The sequence below is a fragment of the Penicillium solitum genome (assembly GCF_028829755.1).
Source record: "Penicillium solitum strain IBT 25940 chromosome Unknown utg000001l_segment0_segment0, whole genome shotgun sequence".
Taxonomy (NCBI): domain Eukaryota; kingdom Fungi; phylum Ascomycota; class Eurotiomycetes; order Eurotiales; family Aspergillaceae; genus Penicillium; species Penicillium solitum.
Genome location: NW_027072121.1, coordinates 5,466,642 through 5,483,006, shown reverse-complemented (window position 1 = coordinate 5,483,006; position 16,365 = coordinate 5,466,642). Strand labels below are relative to the sequence as shown.

The 16,365-nt window shown below is 49.0% G+C and overlaps 9 protein-coding genes across 9 annotated transcripts; 5 read left to right on the top strand and 4 right to left on the bottom strand.

The window, feature by feature from the left end:
- Positions 1-214: 214 nt before the first annotated feature.
- N7455_002077 (snoRNA-binding rRNA-processing protein UTP6) lies at positions 215-1,456 on the top strand (the record flags this gene model as incomplete). Its single annotated transcript, XM_040951811.2, has 2 exons — positions 215-304; positions 359-1,456. The coding sequence occupies 2 exons, from the start codon at positions 215-217 to the stop codon at positions 1,454-1,456; spliced, it is 1,188 nt and encodes a 395-aa protein (XP_040818586.2).
- A 121-nt stretch (positions 1,457-1,577) lies between these two features.
- On the bottom strand, positions 1,578-2,253 carry N7455_002076 (peptidyl-tRNA hydrolase domain protein; the record flags this gene model as incomplete). The annotated part of the gene is made up of 3 exons (XM_065604217.1): positions 1,578-1,668; positions 1,730-1,990; positions 2,054-2,253. The coding sequence occupies 3 exons, from the start codon at positions 2,251-2,253 to the stop codon at positions 1,578-1,580; spliced, it is 552 nt and encodes a 183-aa protein (XP_065462708.1).
- Positions 2,254-2,691: 438 nt separating this feature from the next.
- On the top strand, positions 2,692-6,161 carry N7455_002075 (putative RNA-binding protein (Nab3)). The gene is made up of 5 exons (XM_065604216.1): positions 2,692-4,052; positions 4,113-4,273; positions 4,349-4,866; positions 4,915-5,135; positions 5,203-6,161. Exons 1-5 carry the CDS (start codon positions 2,930-2,932, stop codon positions 5,748-5,750), a joined length of 2,571 nt encoding a protein of 856 aa, XP_065462707.1. The 5' UTR covers positions 2,692-2,929; the 3' UTR covers positions 5,751-6,161.
- Positions 6,162-6,485: 324 nt separating this feature from the next.
- N7455_002074 (cytochrome c oxidase subunit 6B family protein) lies at positions 6,486-7,302 on the bottom strand. The gene is made up of 2 exons (XM_040951435.2): positions 6,860-7,302; positions 6,486-6,732 (listed from the first exon to the last, which is right to left on the bottom strand). The coding sequence occupies exons 1-2, from the start codon at positions 7,088-7,090 to the stop codon at positions 6,610-6,612; spliced, it is 354 nt and encodes a 117-aa protein (XP_040817809.1). The 5' UTR covers positions 7,091-7,302; the 3' UTR covers positions 6,486-6,609.
- An 8-nt stretch (positions 7,303-7,310) lies between these two features.
- On the top strand, positions 7,311-8,230 carry N7455_002073 (protein SYS1; the record flags this gene model as incomplete). The annotated part of the gene is made up of 2 exons (XM_040951115.2): positions 7,311-7,777; positions 7,858-8,230. The coding sequence occupies exons 1-2, from the start codon at positions 7,533-7,535 to the stop codon at positions 8,228-8,230; spliced, it is 618 nt and encodes a 205-aa protein (XP_040818090.1). The 5' UTR covers positions 7,311-7,532.
- An 843-nt stretch (positions 8,231-9,073) lies between these two features.
- N7455_002072 (class II aldolase/adducin domain protein) lies at positions 9,074-10,263 on the bottom strand (the record flags this gene model as incomplete). The annotated part of the gene is made up of 5 exons (XM_040950954.2): positions 9,074-9,148; positions 9,209-9,377; positions 9,454-9,586; positions 9,657-9,917; positions 9,990-10,263. 5 exons carry the CDS (start codon positions 10,261-10,263, stop codon positions 9,074-9,076), a joined length of 912 nt encoding a protein of 303 aa, XP_040818463.1.
- Positions 10,264-11,016: 753 nt separating this feature from the next.
- On the top strand, positions 11,017-12,468 carry N7455_002071 (putative Golgi transport complex component Cog5; the record flags this gene model as incomplete). The annotated part of the gene is made up of 1 exon (XM_040951484.2): positions 11,017-12,468. One exon carries the CDS (start codon positions 11,017-11,019, stop codon positions 12,466-12,468), a length of 1,452 nt encoding a protein of 483 aa, XP_040818032.2.
- Positions 12,469-12,872: 404 nt separating this feature from the next.
- N7455_002070 (uncharacterized protein) lies at positions 12,873-13,346 on the bottom strand (the record flags this gene model as incomplete). Its single annotated transcript, XM_040951303.2, has 3 exons — positions 12,873-12,975; positions 13,026-13,218; positions 13,277-13,346. 3 exons carry the CDS (start codon positions 13,344-13,346, stop codon positions 12,873-12,875), a joined length of 366 nt encoding a protein of 121 aa, XP_040818509.2.
- A 1,326-nt stretch (positions 13,347-14,672) lies between these two features.
- N7455_002069 (uncharacterized protein) lies at positions 14,673-14,978 on the top strand (the record flags this gene model as incomplete). The annotated part of the gene is made up of 2 exons (XM_065604215.1): positions 14,673-14,698; positions 14,762-14,978. 2 exons carry the CDS (start codon positions 14,673-14,675, stop codon positions 14,976-14,978), a joined length of 243 nt encoding a protein of 80 aa, XP_065462706.1.
- Positions 14,979-16,365: the final 1,387 nt, after the last annotated feature.

The following is a 16,365-nucleotide window of genomic DNA, read 5'->3' as shown; positions in this document are numbered from 1 at the left end:
TGTCAAGAAAAAGAACGAAAGGAAAAACGACTTGAACAAGATGTCACGAGCAAATGGCCCCTGAGGAAGATGAAAACAACATCCGGATCCCTCGGTGCTTCTGAGTGCCCTGTACGCTAACCCAATGCGGTTAAGCGCACCCTGGGGCTGATCGGTGTTTTTTCAATGCGGGATGCCGACTTTTTTTTTTTAACCTCTTCAGTGAACAGCAATCATGTCCGCCGCAACAGATAAGGCTCGTTTCTTCCTCGAGAAGTCAGTGCCTGAGCTCAAGGAATATGAGCGCAAGAAGATTTTCACCAAGGTAAGCCGCAAAGCGGAGTTATTCCATCAAAATGACAGCTGATCAAGATAACAGGATGAAATTTCCTCAATCGTCAAAAAAAGATCTGATTTCGAGCACAAACTCAACGCACGCGGTGCGCAACCGGTGGATTTTGTGCGCTATGCTGAATACGAAATGAACCTCGATGTGCTACGAAAGAAGCGGGTGAAGCGACTTGGGATTCGGTCGGCAGGATTCAACGGCCAGCGACGCATTTTCTTCGTTCTCGACCGAGCTACACGCAAGTTCCACGGCGATATCAACCTCTGGGTCCAGTACATCGAATATGCTCGCAAACAAAAGGCACACAAAAAGCTCCTCATGATTTTCACCGATGCTCTGCGACTACACCCTACCAGCGCCGACTTATGGGTTTATGCCGCTAAGCACGTCCTCGATGACCACGGAGATATGACACAGGCTCGGAGTTACATGCAGCGCGGTCTACGGTTCTGCAAGAGCGCGAGGACGATTTGGATTCAATATGCAAAGCTGGAATTGATTTACATCGCAAAGCTGGTCGCTCGCCAACGGATTCTCGGTCTTGACGAGGAGAGCCAGAAGCCCAAGCCGATTCAAGAAGCAGAAGTCGATGACACCGATGCCGACATGATCGCACTCCCATCACTCACAGCCGAGGACATCAACCCAAGCACAGGAGCGGACGGAGAAGTAGACCAGGTTGCATTGCAAAACCTGAACTCCACGCCAGCTCTGAGTGGTGCTATCCCGCTCGCCATCTTTGATACCGCCACAAAGCACTTCGACAGCGATGATCGGTTCGGTCAGGAGTACTTTGATATGGCTTGGGAATTCCAGGATGCGCCTTGTCTTCGCAAGATTTTGGAACATGTGATTGAGACGATGCGCGCCAACAAGCCTTCCAGCCCACGGACGCAGATTTGCTACATCAAGTTCCCGACCGCTGGAATCCCCCCCACATCGGCCGAATTCCCGCGGGCGCTTGGTAGCTCGCTTGCCCGCCTCAGAGAGTATCCCATGGGCAAGGATCTCGCACGCCAAGTGATCAACTGGCTTCAACCTGTTCAAGCAACTGAGGGCCTGGATCTTTCATTGCAGAAGGTTATTGCGGCTACCGTCCGCAATGCGGAGCGCGCGGCACAGGAGTAGCATACATATAGCATACCCAAGTATTTGTACTTAGCACTTAGGCGTTGATCGGATATTATCAAAATTCAGGGTCCACTGGCGAACTTGTCCCTATGCTATCAGGTGGTTTGCACGGTCATTATCAATCATCGTATTTGCTTCCCCGGCGACTACTTTTCTTGTCGCTGTGCTGTTTCTTGTCTTTAATCCGACCCTCATTTTGAGCCTTTTGTCTGTGTTGTTTTTGCTCCCGTTAGATTCGCTCCATTGCTTCCATGGAAAGAGTAAACATACAACTTTTGCACGCGATTTCTTTGCGCTTGGGATGTTTCCCCGGGGATCACCTCCTTAGCTGAGCTCTGCAATAGCTGATAGAGCTTGTCATAACAGGATTCCACATTGTTAGACTGTTTCCGCTCCTCGTCCGACTGAATGACTAGACATTGTGTTCTTTCAGCGGCATATCGGGAAGCGCGTAGTGGATGGTGTATCAGACGGGGAACCAAAGACAGCAATGCGTCCAATGGGACTTTCAAGGTGGCCTTGGAGTTGACCCTATTTTCCCTCTCCGGATTAGCCAACATTCAGTACTATTGACCTTCAAGTGGGGACACTGACTTGTTCACATTTTGCCCGCCCGGACCGCTAGATCGACTGAAGGAGACCTCACAGATGTTGCGGGGGATGGTCTTGGAATTGAGGGTTTTGAGCCAATCCCTTGCTATTTGTACATCGTGGTCAGCCTGAGATGCAAATCTTCTCAAGGATAGTCTCAAGGGTAATGCCCGAAGGCTTTGTATACGCCATTGGCAATACATGAGAGGCCTGTATACGAGAAGAAAGGCTGGAGAGGTGGAGTGTGACTAATTAAAACTTCTAAGAAATACTATGCCGTTTCTCGCCAGGTCTAGCCCCGCTTAGCGTACGTAACAGAAGCTTTTTATTTGACTGGGATAGTGATTTAGAGTGATTAAGGTAATTGAGTATATATAGTTAGAGTGGTTAGAATGATGTAGTGATAGTATACTCTCCATGTTGTAGCCCTGGGGGTGATATACTGGTTATATGGTTACATCAACCATGCTTCATTTATACGATTTACCTTGAAATATCTTCTTTCTCCTTGAATTTATCTTAAACCAGGAAAAAAAAAAACAAATTTGAATTCCCAAAACAAATATCTTTATCCTCGTGATACTGCAGTGGACATCCCCAAATTCAGAATCTCAACGCCTCCAACTGCTCACCTGACAAACTTTTTTCCCTTTATTCCCACTTCTCACTAGAACCCCCCACCACCCTATTCCCCATTCCCTTCTCTTCATCGCCTATTTTTCTTACTTTCTACTCTTCCCCTTTCCCTCTTGGGTGAGGTCTAAGAAATCCCGACCCATCTTTTTCTCGCCCCACCTTAGCTTGCGATTGCGAAAATTCCTAGGACCCTCCCCGAGACTTTTTCTCCGTAGATGAAACCTCCTCCTTCTCGAAGTCTACATGACGCCCAGTCCCCCAGATGAAGCGCTTCACTTTCGCGGAAAGACTCTGACCCCGGAAAGCCCTCGACCCCTACACATCCCAGAGCCATCCAATATCTCAGTCTTAGAGAACCAAATGGACCCCGTCTTCAACGATACCTCCACCTATGAACGCTCGGTGTATAAGCAGGTCCCGCAAACACACGATGGATGGTTGCACGGAGGGTTAAAAGATGGAGAGGGACCGAGACAGACCCAGGATGCTGGTAGTTTTCATGGCTCGCAACCGAATCGTGCGATGCAGAATGAAATGATTGCTTCTGCATACTACCCTCCCAACCCAGCATCGGGGTCCGAAAGCGCCGGCCATCCGAGCTCAGGTTTCTTTAACCCCGATTCCACTTATTCCCACGCTGCTCCGGTCGCTCCGGCATCCCAAGGCTTTGCCACTGGGAATGAAGTAGATCATGCCTATGACCCGGAGCAGTCAAGGATGCCCGATCGCCTAATTGATGAGAAGGAGAGCGTGGAGCATAATGCGGGAGGTGTCAATTTCCAGCAACTCCTCGACAATCTTTCCCAGGCCAACCCTGGTGCAACCATTCCCGCCGTTCCTTCCGCTGATAACTCGTCTATCCACCAAGCACCCGCTGGCGAGTCCCTCAAATCCCAGGGCATCCCTGCCCACCCTCAAGCCCAAAGCCACGATTCTATCCAGGCCCATTATACTCCAAATGGCGAGGTGACATATCATCAACTGCCGTCTGCCCATGATGCTGCTGCTACTGCATCGCCTGCCTACTCCGCCCAACCTAGTAATATTCAACCCCAAAACCAGTCTCAACCATTTAACAGTGCTTCTGGAGGGGCCTCGGCCGTCAACAATCCACTTCCTCCGATTGGCACATTCCCGCAAACCCCATCTACTGGTGCCGAATCTCAGGGCTCCTTGCAAGAGACTTCGGTAGCCTCCAAGAAAGGCCGTGTTGACAAGCAGGGTCGGCCCATCAAGCTTTCTGACGATGATACGCCCTGGGGTCCAGAAGTCCAAAAGAAATATGACGAGTTTCTACACGATGAGCGGATCTATGTGACGGAAGGTCTTTGGGATCGGTTCCCAATGGGCTCCAGGTTGTTTGTTGGTCAGTTTTGTTCCCTCATATATCTACTCTTCGTCGATCTAACCGCTTTACCATGTGCAGGCAACCTCCCTACTGAAAGAGTCACCAAGCGAGACATGTTCCATATCTTCCATAAGTACGGCAAACTAGCTCAGATATCGATCAAGCAGGCGTACGGCTTCATACAGTTTTTGGAGGCGAGTTCCTGCCACGCGGCTCTTGGCGTCGAACAGGGAGCTGTCGTGCGGGGCAGGAAGATACGTGAGTTCCTGACTCCATGGAGCAATTATCGCAAAGAAAGACCTAACCGTCCCTAGATCTTGAAATTTCAAAGCCTCAGCGATCGACCCGGCCCGCTCAAGCACCTGAAACTTCCCGTGCACCGCCGCCACCACGTCGTTCCCGGTCACCTGAGTTCAGCCGTGCCGGTCCTGGGCGAACCAACGCCCGGGCCCCGGTCGATCGATACGACCGGTCTAAGCCCTATGAACCAAGTCGACTCCCATTTAGCGATTTCCGGGATGAACCTTCTCACCGCAGCAGACGCGACGATTATCGCCCGCCACGATCACCTTCCCCGCGACCGTTTCGGGGGTCTAGAGATGGGTATCGGTCGCGCGACAGAACTCCAGAAAGATTTGATCGCCGCGAGCGAAGGCGCTCCCGTTCTCCGCGTTCTCCTCGCTCTCCTTATTCCAGAGATCGACGTTACCGGAGCATCAGCCCAAGACCACGCGGTATCTATGAAGGGGAAGCGGATCTACCTGTGCCTCGACGAGCTCAGCGAGATGTACCAGATGTGCAGATCCTCGTGCTGGAGGAACTTGACAGGTGAGTTGAATATCTTGAGATCTGTTTGGGCACAATCACTAACATTGTGAAGGAACTTTGTTCTTCATGTAGAGAATGCTTTCCGCAACCGTGGATTGCGAGTGGATGTTCTGGTGCTTGGTCCACGGATCCCTCTTGGTGCCGCCGTGCATCGTCAGTTTATTGAAGGTGTTCTTGCAGTCGTCCGCCTCTCTCGTCCGAACCAAGTCTCCCGGAAGATTCCTCTGCAGCTATTTGATCGAACCGCTGGATTGGATAACGTTCGCTTCCTTGGTAAGCGTATTATGCGTTCACTTATCCGTCGACGCCCTGCTAATCCGTCTCTTTTCTTTATACACAGATTACCCTGAGCTCGAGCCTAATATGTCTGCTGAGCTCCTGAGCCACCAGTCCCAAGCGATGCAGCGAGGAGCGGCCCCAACCGCATTTGCACCTAATCCTGGTTTCATCGTCCCTCCAGTACAGCCTATGCCGGTTCCTCCACCTGGCTTGCCTGCGCTTTCAAATCCACCCAATATTGCGAACCTCATTGGTTCATTGGATGGTCCTAGCCTTTCAACCCTCCTGTCGGCGCTCCAGCGACCTCCCCATTCGCAGCCCGTGTCTGCTACTCAGTCGCCCTTTTCCTCACCGAACCCACCCCCGGCCGACCTCGCTAGTCTCCTGACCAACGCGCATCGGCCTCCGCCTATGCAAACCACCCAACAACAACAACCCCTCCCCCACCCGCCCTTCAATCTCCAGCCTGTAAATGCACCAGTCATCACCGATCCAACCCTGCTTTCGCTCCTGGCCAAAGGACTAGGTGGACAACCGCAGCAGGGCCAGGGACCCGTCGGTCCCCAGGTACAGAACCTGATGCAGCACCTGGCTAAATGGAAGCAATGATTTCACGACTCTCTTACTACCTATCATCCTCATTCGAACTTAAGGTTCTTTTTGTCATTGTTCATTTTCGGAGCTTGGCGTTCTTGCATCCCTACCTGGTGGATTTTAGTGCTCTGCTTCGGTTCCTTTTTTTCGGCTGGCCAAAAACCAGTTCTTGCAACACTAGGCGTTTGCTTTTCTTTCCTTTTCCTTTTTGCTTCTGATGTGTCACAAATGCAGTAAGATATTAGGAGATATTAGGGCAATGCGGTACCTAGGATGGAGTTGGCATGTCGTTTCAACCATTGGACTCTTGCTCATTATGATTACTGGTTTATTTGCCCCCTTGGACATAATATGGATGTTCCCTAGATACATATTTTGGGTTATTATTGCTTGTGAACATCTCTCTCTTTGGCATCATGGTGTACGTACATATTCCCTCGGCCAGAGGGTGATATCATATAATCTTACTTTGGCAACTCGGCCGCTTTGGAAAAGTCGAGACGGTTTCGTATTTTGAACAGATTTGCGGGCATTTATACATTGTATATAATAGTACTGTAATCCTTATAGGCGACGATAGACTGGTAGTCGCTTTCCAAGTTCTGTTTCATATATCCTAGCAAGATATGGCAGTTATCCGAAACATCCACAGGTACGTAGTCTTACGCAACCCAATGCATTGCTGTCAACAGTGCTGAGCCCTCGATCTTAAAGCTTAGGTTATACAAGGCATACATAGTAAGACTGAGCAAGTCATCTCAGGCTTGCAGCTTCCAGCAATATACCTTTGGAATGGAGTGGTCATCAAGGTACGTGATAAGAGAGGATATGCTACATATTGTACAAAAGCCGCCGACAAAGTCCCCCTAGCTTCTTATTTCGAATTCCAGCCTTTCTCCTTCAGCTCCTTCACCTTGGCCGCATCCTCCTTTTGAATGCGCTCAATCGTCTTGTCCCGGTTGAACTCCATCACACGCTTTTCCTTGAAGTATTTCACCTAGTAGACGCCAAGAATCTCGAGTCAGCAATCTGCGAATGAATAGATATAACGTAGAGCAAGGTAGAAAACACCAAAAACTGGCAATTCTGAGCAGGCAATCAAAGATAGACCCAACCGTACGTACCCAGCTTTGTGAACATGCCGCCTCAAACTCCGCGACCTCGTTCGCGCACTTCTGTCGTGCCTTCTTATCATCTTTAATGCCGTCCAGGATATCGTTCTTGTCAAGACAGGCGAAGAATGAATCGCGGCCCTCCCAGCAGCGCGCGCGACTCGTTCGGTCCGGGGCAATGCGGCCGCCGTCGGAGGCTGCGTTCTTGTTTGAATCGCCGGAAGACCAAGGATTCCAGCCCATTTTGGAGAGATGATTATGTCGAAGAGGTAGCGGGTGAGGGATTGGCTCGTCGAGTTCAAATTAATAGAGTATCCTGTTGTTTGTAGCGAGTTGTGCAGCCAAAAGGTGTCAGTGACAGCAGATGTCCAGTTGTTGGCGGGTCGGGCCTGTGACCGCCAAGACTGTTGATCCCAAGCAGGCGATCGCCATCTCCGGACCCTTTTCACTTTCGCACCTCCACGTTCTGGAATTTACATATAATTTTGAAGCCTCTGGCAGCGGACACTTTTTATCTCTGAATTTCACTTGGATCGCCGGCCCGAATAGCATTGCATGTTCCCTTCCCTTCGCCTCCACCATTGTACCCTCGCCTCGGGCGCCGAGCTCAATCCGGCCACCTTGACACCTCGACCTTGAACGGAATCCACGAGGGTGACAGGAACCCCAATTGTCTATTTAGTTGATGTCCGCGCGCCGACGTCCGCAAGCGCGGTCGCGCACCGAACTCCCTCCGCTGAAGATCGTCCGCAAGATCCTCTTGCTGCAGCTCGCATACTATGCCTGCGCCACGGTCCTCATCTTGTTCACGACCATCGTCTATGGCGCACCATTCTCGCTAGACCTGGTATTTGGCTGGGACTCTCTGCGCGGTGATACGACCATTGGATGGATGTTGGGATTAGTGTGGATGTTGAATTGCTTTATTAGGTGAGTTGTCCACTAGTTCGACATTGCGAGCAGTATCCCGATCAGCCGGCTAACTATAATCTCCACTCGGGGATACTCAGCGTCATTTTCCTACTTGTTTTCGTATCCCGCTCAAAGCTGGTCCCGGATTTCGCTCTGACGATCCACTTCCTTCACCTCATCGCCACTACTTTGTACACCCACTCCCTCCCTTCGAATCTACTTTGGTGGGGACTTCAATTCTCCAGTGCAGCCATGATGACATTCCTCGGCATGTGGGCATGCCAAAGACGCGAACTCGAGCCTATCAAGTTTGGTGGACATCGTGACAGCACCCAAGCTGGCCCGTCCTCACAAGCATCTGCCGGCGATGGCCAGCAGGAGTCGAGCTTTGGCCGCGGCCGCGGTCGAGAACGCAGCTTGCAAGAATATGAAATGGATGATATGAAGCATACCGGCGAGCATGCTGTATGAATCCGCGCTAACGCGCGCCCTCGCTCTCTCCCCCCATCGTTGATGTTCCCCGTTGGGGCTATGAACGCCTTTTTGCTGCCCTATTATACCGTTTTTTTTTCTTTCTTCTCACGCCCCAGCCTACCATGGGCTATTTGATGCATCTTTTCCATTTTGTATACCCTTGCGGCAGTTGCATCTGTATAGATGGCGTTTGTTCTGAAGGAATTGATTTCCATATTCATTTTGTTCGATACCTGTTTACATTAATACCTGCTAGGTTTGTACTTTTTTTTCTCGATCTGACAATCTGACGAGCTATATGAAAACAAAAATCGTGTATAATCTCTACTTCATGAAAAGAGACATTGTCTCTCGTTGTACCTAAGACTGGCATCTATCTCAACAAACGTCAGATGCAACTGAGTGAAAACTTGTGCTATCTGTTATGAAGAAAGTATCTATGTGCTATCTAGATTAAAGTCTGATGGCAACACAGCTTCTACAGGGCGCTTCATTCAAAGCTGCCCTGGACAGAAATTGTAGTTCATGATTTTCTCTCGACTTCCTATGCTGCCTTCCCGGCTCCGTAGTCGTCTAGATAGCCATCTGAAAGGTGCCTGAAGTACATCCAGCTACTATGGTGCGCATATATAGATAAGATCATGGACAATGACTAGCCTACATTGCACTGCTACCTTTTAGGATCGTATCCTTTGCGGGCAGCCTTGCAAAGTGAAAAGTGATTCTGAACTTCATCTTTCGGTGGGAGTACTTCCTGTCTTAGGCCTGGAGAATACATATGCTACATGTTTAAAAGAGCTTTGAAGCGAATTGGAAACTGGCATATATATTATTGACTCTTTACTGAAGGAACCTTCCGTTGGTCTCTTCGACGAGCAAATCAAACTCAGGCTGGAACTCAGTATAGAAGTTGTGCTAAAGGTTGTTAGTGTGCATATTCTCAAGCACTTGGGTTTATATATTCATTTCACTTACAGGGTTCTGGGCAGCATCGGCGGTGAACTTGGCTGCATCATCCTTAATGATCTTCTTTGGAAGACCATTGGCTGCTGCTGCTTCAGCAAGGAGCTGTGACTGGCAAGCGTTCTCCAGCATAGAGTAGAGGATAGCTGCTTCATCAACAGTCCGGCCGACAGTCAAGAGGCTGCAAATAAGTAAAGTCGAATTAGCCAGATATAACTAGACGCATACAGAAGAAACAACGGCGAAAATCGACTCACCCATGGTTTTGCAAGATACAAGCAATGTTTTCCTTGCCCAATGCCTTTGCAATCGCCTTTCCTTCATCTGCCGACAGAACAATGCCGCCATGGTCTTCGTAAACACCGACTCTGCCAAAGAAATTGCATGCGTCTTTATAGGTCTTGTTAGCACAAAGTCCAACCCCCAATGTCACCTCAAGTGAAAGGAAAAAGCAACTAACCTTGTGTAAGCATCTCAATTGGCTTTCCAAATGAACTCCACGTCTTTCCATGAATACCATGGGTGTGCGCCGCAGCCGTAACATCTGGGCGTGCTTTGTGGATCTCAGAATGAATCAGGAACCCAGCTTCATTAACAGGCAGCTGAGCTCCACCATCGACGACGAATCCATCGGCATCTAGAAGAACAAGATCCGAAGCCTTGATAGTCGAGAAATGCTTTGCAAACGGGTTCATCCAGAAATGGTCTTTGAGGATCGGGTCTACAAGTTGTCAGAACACTCTTTCTCGTCCATAATGTATACTTCATTCAAAATAGAGAGCGTCACACTTACCTCGCATCGAAATATGCCCGGAGACACCCTCCCCATAGCCTAGCTTGCCAAAGTACCGGAATGCAGCAGCCATGTGCTCCTTCATCCACTTACGCTTCTCGGTCAGGTCTGAGAATGTGGGAATTCCACGGAGTTTTAGGGTGCCATTTCGGCCTCCACGAGCCAGACCCTGGAACGATGCATCGTTTGCCGCTGGTGGTAGCGGAGGTAGTTGATCTTCATTGATCACGCGAACGGACTGCTCTTGCTGTGTTGTCGTTGTAGAAGTCGACATGGTGGAGAATTATCTGAATTGTCTTGGTTTAAAATACTATCTCATAAATTGGGCCTTTGGATGTTCAGGGTTTATATTCATGAGGTCTGGTTCTCGGACTTAACTCCGAACTCTTATCTATGTGGAACCCCGCTCTGTCGTTGGAAGGCGTTGGCAGCCAATGCATTTGAATGCATTTGGAATTTGAATTTGAAGTGGAAATCTAGTATCTACTATATTGTACACCGTACGGAGTAAATGTAGGTATTGACTCCGGAGGTACAAGATTATAGGATTGGTCAAGGTGTCCGAGGTTGGCTCTCTGCCTCCAAATCTATAGAATCTGTCTGCATCTGCATCGCCACATTATATGTATTATTTCATGAACTGGGTATAAAAGATTATTCTTGATCGTCTATAGTATATGATTTATATTACTATCCACATTCAGCAAAGGCTTCATCACCTACTCCGTAAATCTCGACAGAAAGGATGCCTGGGCAGGTCCACGGGTGGATGTATAAAATGACTAAGCAGCAGCACGTGACCCGTTATCAGCCATGTGGGCTTCCTATCTCCAGGCCAATATCCCTCTCTCCTCCAATGACCAAGTCGTCTGATGTCAAAACATTGAGAGCCGCATTGAAGACATATTATTTCTGAACTCCACATGCCCCTGATTGGCTAGCTCAAAAGGTGTTCCTCAGTTACTTCACTGCTCTTTTCTTTTATGCGGCCCCATTGAAATAAACATTGGACGCGTCTAGACCCATCATGGCGGAAGGAGATCCGTCATACATAGACTATGAGGCCTTCTTAGACCCAGACTTCTCCCCATCTTCATTCGCCAATACATTGGTGACAAGCACAAACAATGCAACAGATACCCCGTTGGATTTGTCAACACCATTGTCACGGGTGCTCTTTGATCTTCAGGAGATTGACACACATATCCATGCATTGACAACAAGATCAGCACTCCCATTGCTGTCACACACCCAAAGCCGAACTGCTGCCGCCGATAATATCTTGAAAGAATCAGGGACGCAGATTTCTTCTGTCACTCAAGGGTACGAGCGCCTCCAAAAGGAGGTTATACAAAAATGGGAAGTAGCCGACGAAGCCCGTGTTGCTGCTGAAAACTCGCTTGCAACTGTCCGCCTAGCAAGGGCTGTCGCGCGCTGCCTGAACCTGGGTAGACAGCTGGAGAGCCAGGTTTCTGAAATCACAGGCCGAGGCGCAACAGGGCCGACACCCTCAGCAGGACCGGATGGAGCAGCTTCACCGTCAACCGGGAAAGATGGCTTCCGTGCCCTGGAACGAGCAGCGTACACGATTTTGAATCTGCGAGAAATGCTCTCAGCCACTACACAGGGCGAGGAAGGCTACGGTTTGGATCGGGTGAAGGTCATTCGCACTCTACGCGGAGAATTTGTCATCCCCGCAGAGAACATGGTCAAGTCAAGAGCGCAACAGACCATCAACAGATTCTCTTTTTCCTCGAACTCGGCAAGCGCCAATGGCCAGTCATCCATGCCGTCTGGCTATAAGCAAGCCCGCGATGCGCGAGCACGGCTCGCAACCGCCGCCACAACTCTATATCTTCTTTCGCCTGCACCAAAGGGCGAAATCACTGCAGCCGACTACAAGCCCGAACTCCTATTGTCAACATTACGAGGGTTCATGCACACAGCGATCATGACCTCTGTAAATTCCCTCGCCCGGGCTCTTACTCAACTCCCAACCATGGACCGAACCCTCATCGACACCTCCGCACGATGCCAAGATATAGTCGCGTTGGAGAACATTCTCAAAAATCTCCGCCCACCACCACACCCTCTCTTGGCCTCTACTATCACAACCGACGAGCCTGCCACCGAATCCCAAACAGCGGCCTCAGACAAATCTAATCTCCTGCAGCCGCTTCTCCAGGCTCTAGACACCACATCACTTCCTTCCTACTACTGGCGCTCCCTCGCCTCGTCTCTCGCCCCGCGTGTCCAGGAAATCGTCAGCCGAGGCGGTGTCTCTTCTCGTACATTGCGATCCAACCGTGATCGACTACGAATCGAAATCAAAGAGTGTGTGCTCCGTGCGTCACAGGTGTCTGCTACCAGCCTGTTGGCTGAAAGGGGCCGACCTGGAACCGATACAGTGGTGGTTGGAAACTGGGAGCGAGAAGCTGCTGTGATGGTGAGCTCCGTTGTTGGTCCTCTGGGACGGTGATCCTATAGCTACTGCAAGCATGATGTACATTCCACCGAGTCTTCACAAGGGGAATCGAGATTCGGTACGAGATAGATGAGGTCAGTCGTAAGGGACTAAGTACAACTCTAATGACAAATATAATTGTATGGCATCATCTATCTAGAGTGGTATACTACACCGAACTTGATATATCCTAGTCTTCTGGGCGAGATCCAGATCCAATTCTTTTGGTTCATAGAATAAGACTTGTACAGCCTCTATACCTAACAACGCACACATCTGTTTAGAGACGTTATATTGAAGTTACCACTACGTTGTAGTGCCTTCTGTAACCCAGAGCAGAAGCCATGCTACCTAGGTCACTGTACGGAACACATTTCCTCGCCAGTTGACGTAACCCCCAAGCCCCTAGACAGTATCTATCATTTGAGTTTGTTGCACTGATATCCTTCAATGTTATTGATCCATCCATCCTTGAATCTCTTGATTCCAGGGTAGTCCACTGGGTCCGTACCCTGATCGGATCTTGACAATATATTAGCTCCTCTGTTTAGCAGACCTAGGTGGTAACTCACGATCCAATCTGGCAGTTATAACCCTTGGTCCCAATTTTGAACGAGCCGGCATTTTTCCGATATTCTTGTTTGATACTGTAACCCTGACCGGGCCTATTACATTCGCTATAGCAGCCACCCTCGTAGTTGTAGCTGTGGCATACACTAATATCAACGCAAAAGTCGGCACGCGTCTCTAGGTCCGCACCCTCGACTGTAATTGATTAAATTAGCCTTATAATAGGCGGGATTGAAAGTAAAAGGGGGCTTACCTGCAGGTGCAGCAATTGCCTGGGAGGTAGCGAATGCCATTAACACGAAGATTGGTGTGAAGACTTTCATATTTGCTAGTTGAATGGGGGTTTTCGATGTTTGTGGAAGATGGATGGGTTGCAGTACCAGTCTGATTAGAGGTGTTCAGGTGAGTATTTATATGCTTTGAATGTGATATGTATTTTAGGCTACCTATACGGAGTAGAAGTAGAGTCGGTCTGGGAATTTTCTAAAATAGATTAGTGGACGCCTTGAAGTAACCACATATGCCAATGAACCCCATGATCCCCAAGAAACATGCAAAGTATTGAACGCCCTTGCCTTCAGCTCTACATGACTGCCAAATTAGGGGTAGTGGGGGTACCTAGGTATTTTCGCTATTGGCCTATAGTTTCGGAGAGCGACGAGCCGCAACTAGGCTTCCCCAACCTAACTCAACCCAATTTTGGGTTATACCTGTGCCAAGCACCCAATATATAGAGCTATGTTTTGGGCGCTTGGCACAGTTACTAGAAAACCTAACCTAACCCCTAGGTACCCAATTGGGTCATAAATATAATAAATATAAATATGGTTAAGATCCTATAGCTACTCCGTACATACCTAGGTACATATGTAGGTAGGTACGGGCTACACTTAACGTTGAGAATTCTAGCATGAGTGAAAGTTGGAGTGAGTAATTAAAGGGAGAAATTGTTTGAGGTTATGGAAGCTACATATAGAGAAAACCTATACTCTTCTTTCCACCAGAGAATAAGAGAGTGGGCCACAAAGTCAAACGGCAAGCATGTTCCACATAGGCGTTGCTGTCCGGATCATGCCGTCGAACTTTTTAGAGCCCTGATCCATCTGTCTTTGTTATCGGAAAGAGATAGTCTGGACACGCTGCGCCTCATCACCAAATGACTCGGTCGAAATGAATGCCAAAGATCTGAACCGCGTGCAGGCATATCTTTTTTTCCTCTCGGGTTCGTCATGTTTGCTGTATGTATGGCCTTTACCCCAGGATGCGTGCATTTGTCGCAATTCCAATTATGTCTCGCTTTCCATATTTCCACAAGTATGGAACATCGTTGAAGCGTAGCATACGAATCGCAGACCCTCGCTAATTTCTGTTTGCTGCATCAACCCCAGAATCAGGGGAGCACGAAACGCATGGTACTCGTTTCAAGCCAGGACCATTCGTGTTCACCCGTTCTTCTCGGTGTAATCGGACACGTCTTCCTAGCTCCACTACTCGTACTCCGAAGTGGAAGCCTGCGGAGGAAATATAGATCGAGGAAAGCCCAGCCCCCAAGAATGGGAGAGGTTCGAGCAGCAGCGAATATTTGAGGAACTGGAAGTATACAGCAAGCTATCACTAGATAACTGCAAGCCATGAGCATCAAAGGCAAAATGGCACAGCCTTCCAAGCAGCAAATGTAACAGAGAACCCACTCGTGTGAGTATCTGTACAGATCGGCTGACTTCCTGTCATTCCATAGAATATGTCATGCTCCAAGCAATATTCGCTGTCGGTTGAGAGATCCTGCTGTCACCGAGGGAGGCCCATCCGACATTCCTAAGAGATTGCTGGATCATCTCGCACCTTCCAACATTTCATCTCAGTCGCAGAACCAGATAAGATGCTTTTTCCGCAAAGTCCAGCACATTCCGATTTCCGGGGACCGACGACCCGTGGTTGGCAGACATGTTGATTGATCCTTGCGAGTTCCATCGCTCAAGTTGGTACTCAATCACACAGGCAGTTCCAAACCATCAAGTTCGAAAATGCATTTCGTTGTCAGCGGAATTTCTGATATCCACGAATGACTCCCAAAGCAGATCATGCATGCTTGTACCAGCACTGCCCCAGCATAAGGGACATAAGATAGCGCTGCCAGATTATATCCTTCGGAAATGATGTAAAATAACAGCAGCATCACCCCCACCCCGACAGTGTCAACTTTCACCACTCGATAGGGCCGCTCACGTTCCCAGTCAGTATGACTCAAGTGGGGCAAAATAGGGATTTGAGTGACTATAGAAACGCATATCGAAGTTCGACTGTTGATACAGGTACATGTCTCTCCTTGTGGGCAATGTTGACGAAGCCCTTCTTTTTCATCGATTTTCCAACAAGCAGGATTTCGCGCTCTGCTCTGCGGCAGCACTCACGAGATAATGTGCATCATCGGACAGGAGAATGTATTTCCTTGTCCGCAACTTCTGGGGCTCTTGAGCAGTGCCAAAAAAAACAAATGTACCATGTGTTATCCCTGGCCCTAATGCATCCCGAGCGTCAGAACACAGTGCCGCACGATTATATTCTTCAGAGATGATATGAAATAGCGATAACGTCACCCTCACACTCCGATAGTCTTAACTTCTGTGGGGTGACCATCCTTTTGGCAAGTGGTCGCCGGCGTCAACCACAATCGACACCATCAGAAGACTTCTGTCCTTGCGACGAATCCTGGCATAAATTCTTCTTATTGAATGATTTCCCCAACAAGAAGGATTGCTTTGCTTTGCTTTTTGCACCAGCACACGTAAGACCTAGGACTTCATTTGCCCCAATTAGCGGTTATTGCCGCTTGGGGACAACAAGTCATTGGGGGGGGGGGGGCGGGGGCGTGGTGGACCCACGTACTGCAGGCCATAATTCCAATCGTCAAGAGAACCTTTTTGTTAGGGCTGCTACCAAAGAATGGGGAAGAGAAAACAAAGGAACCTCTTTCCATTGGGACAACAAATGAGCCGTAGTATCAGCTAGGGGAACCTAACAACCAGACATCAGGCATCCAAACAGTTCCTCATCTTTGGTCGTGTCAGGATGTCTCTTAGATTTGCGTATCCCAGAATGGAGCCCTCTGGCACCAGCAAGAAAAGGAAAGGGGGGGAGGGGTGGATTTTCTGATAGTAGATGTATATCAATACTTGAATATCTATGCATATATATATGCATAGACGCATTCCGCTCCCATGTCGACCTTTGGGCACACCCTGTCTTGATCAAGAGTCGGCCCTTTGATTGGAGGAAGCGAGTGTTCATCTAGCTTGCAGATCTTCTTCCGCTCTTTTACTCTTTTTGGAGCCACTTTTCCAG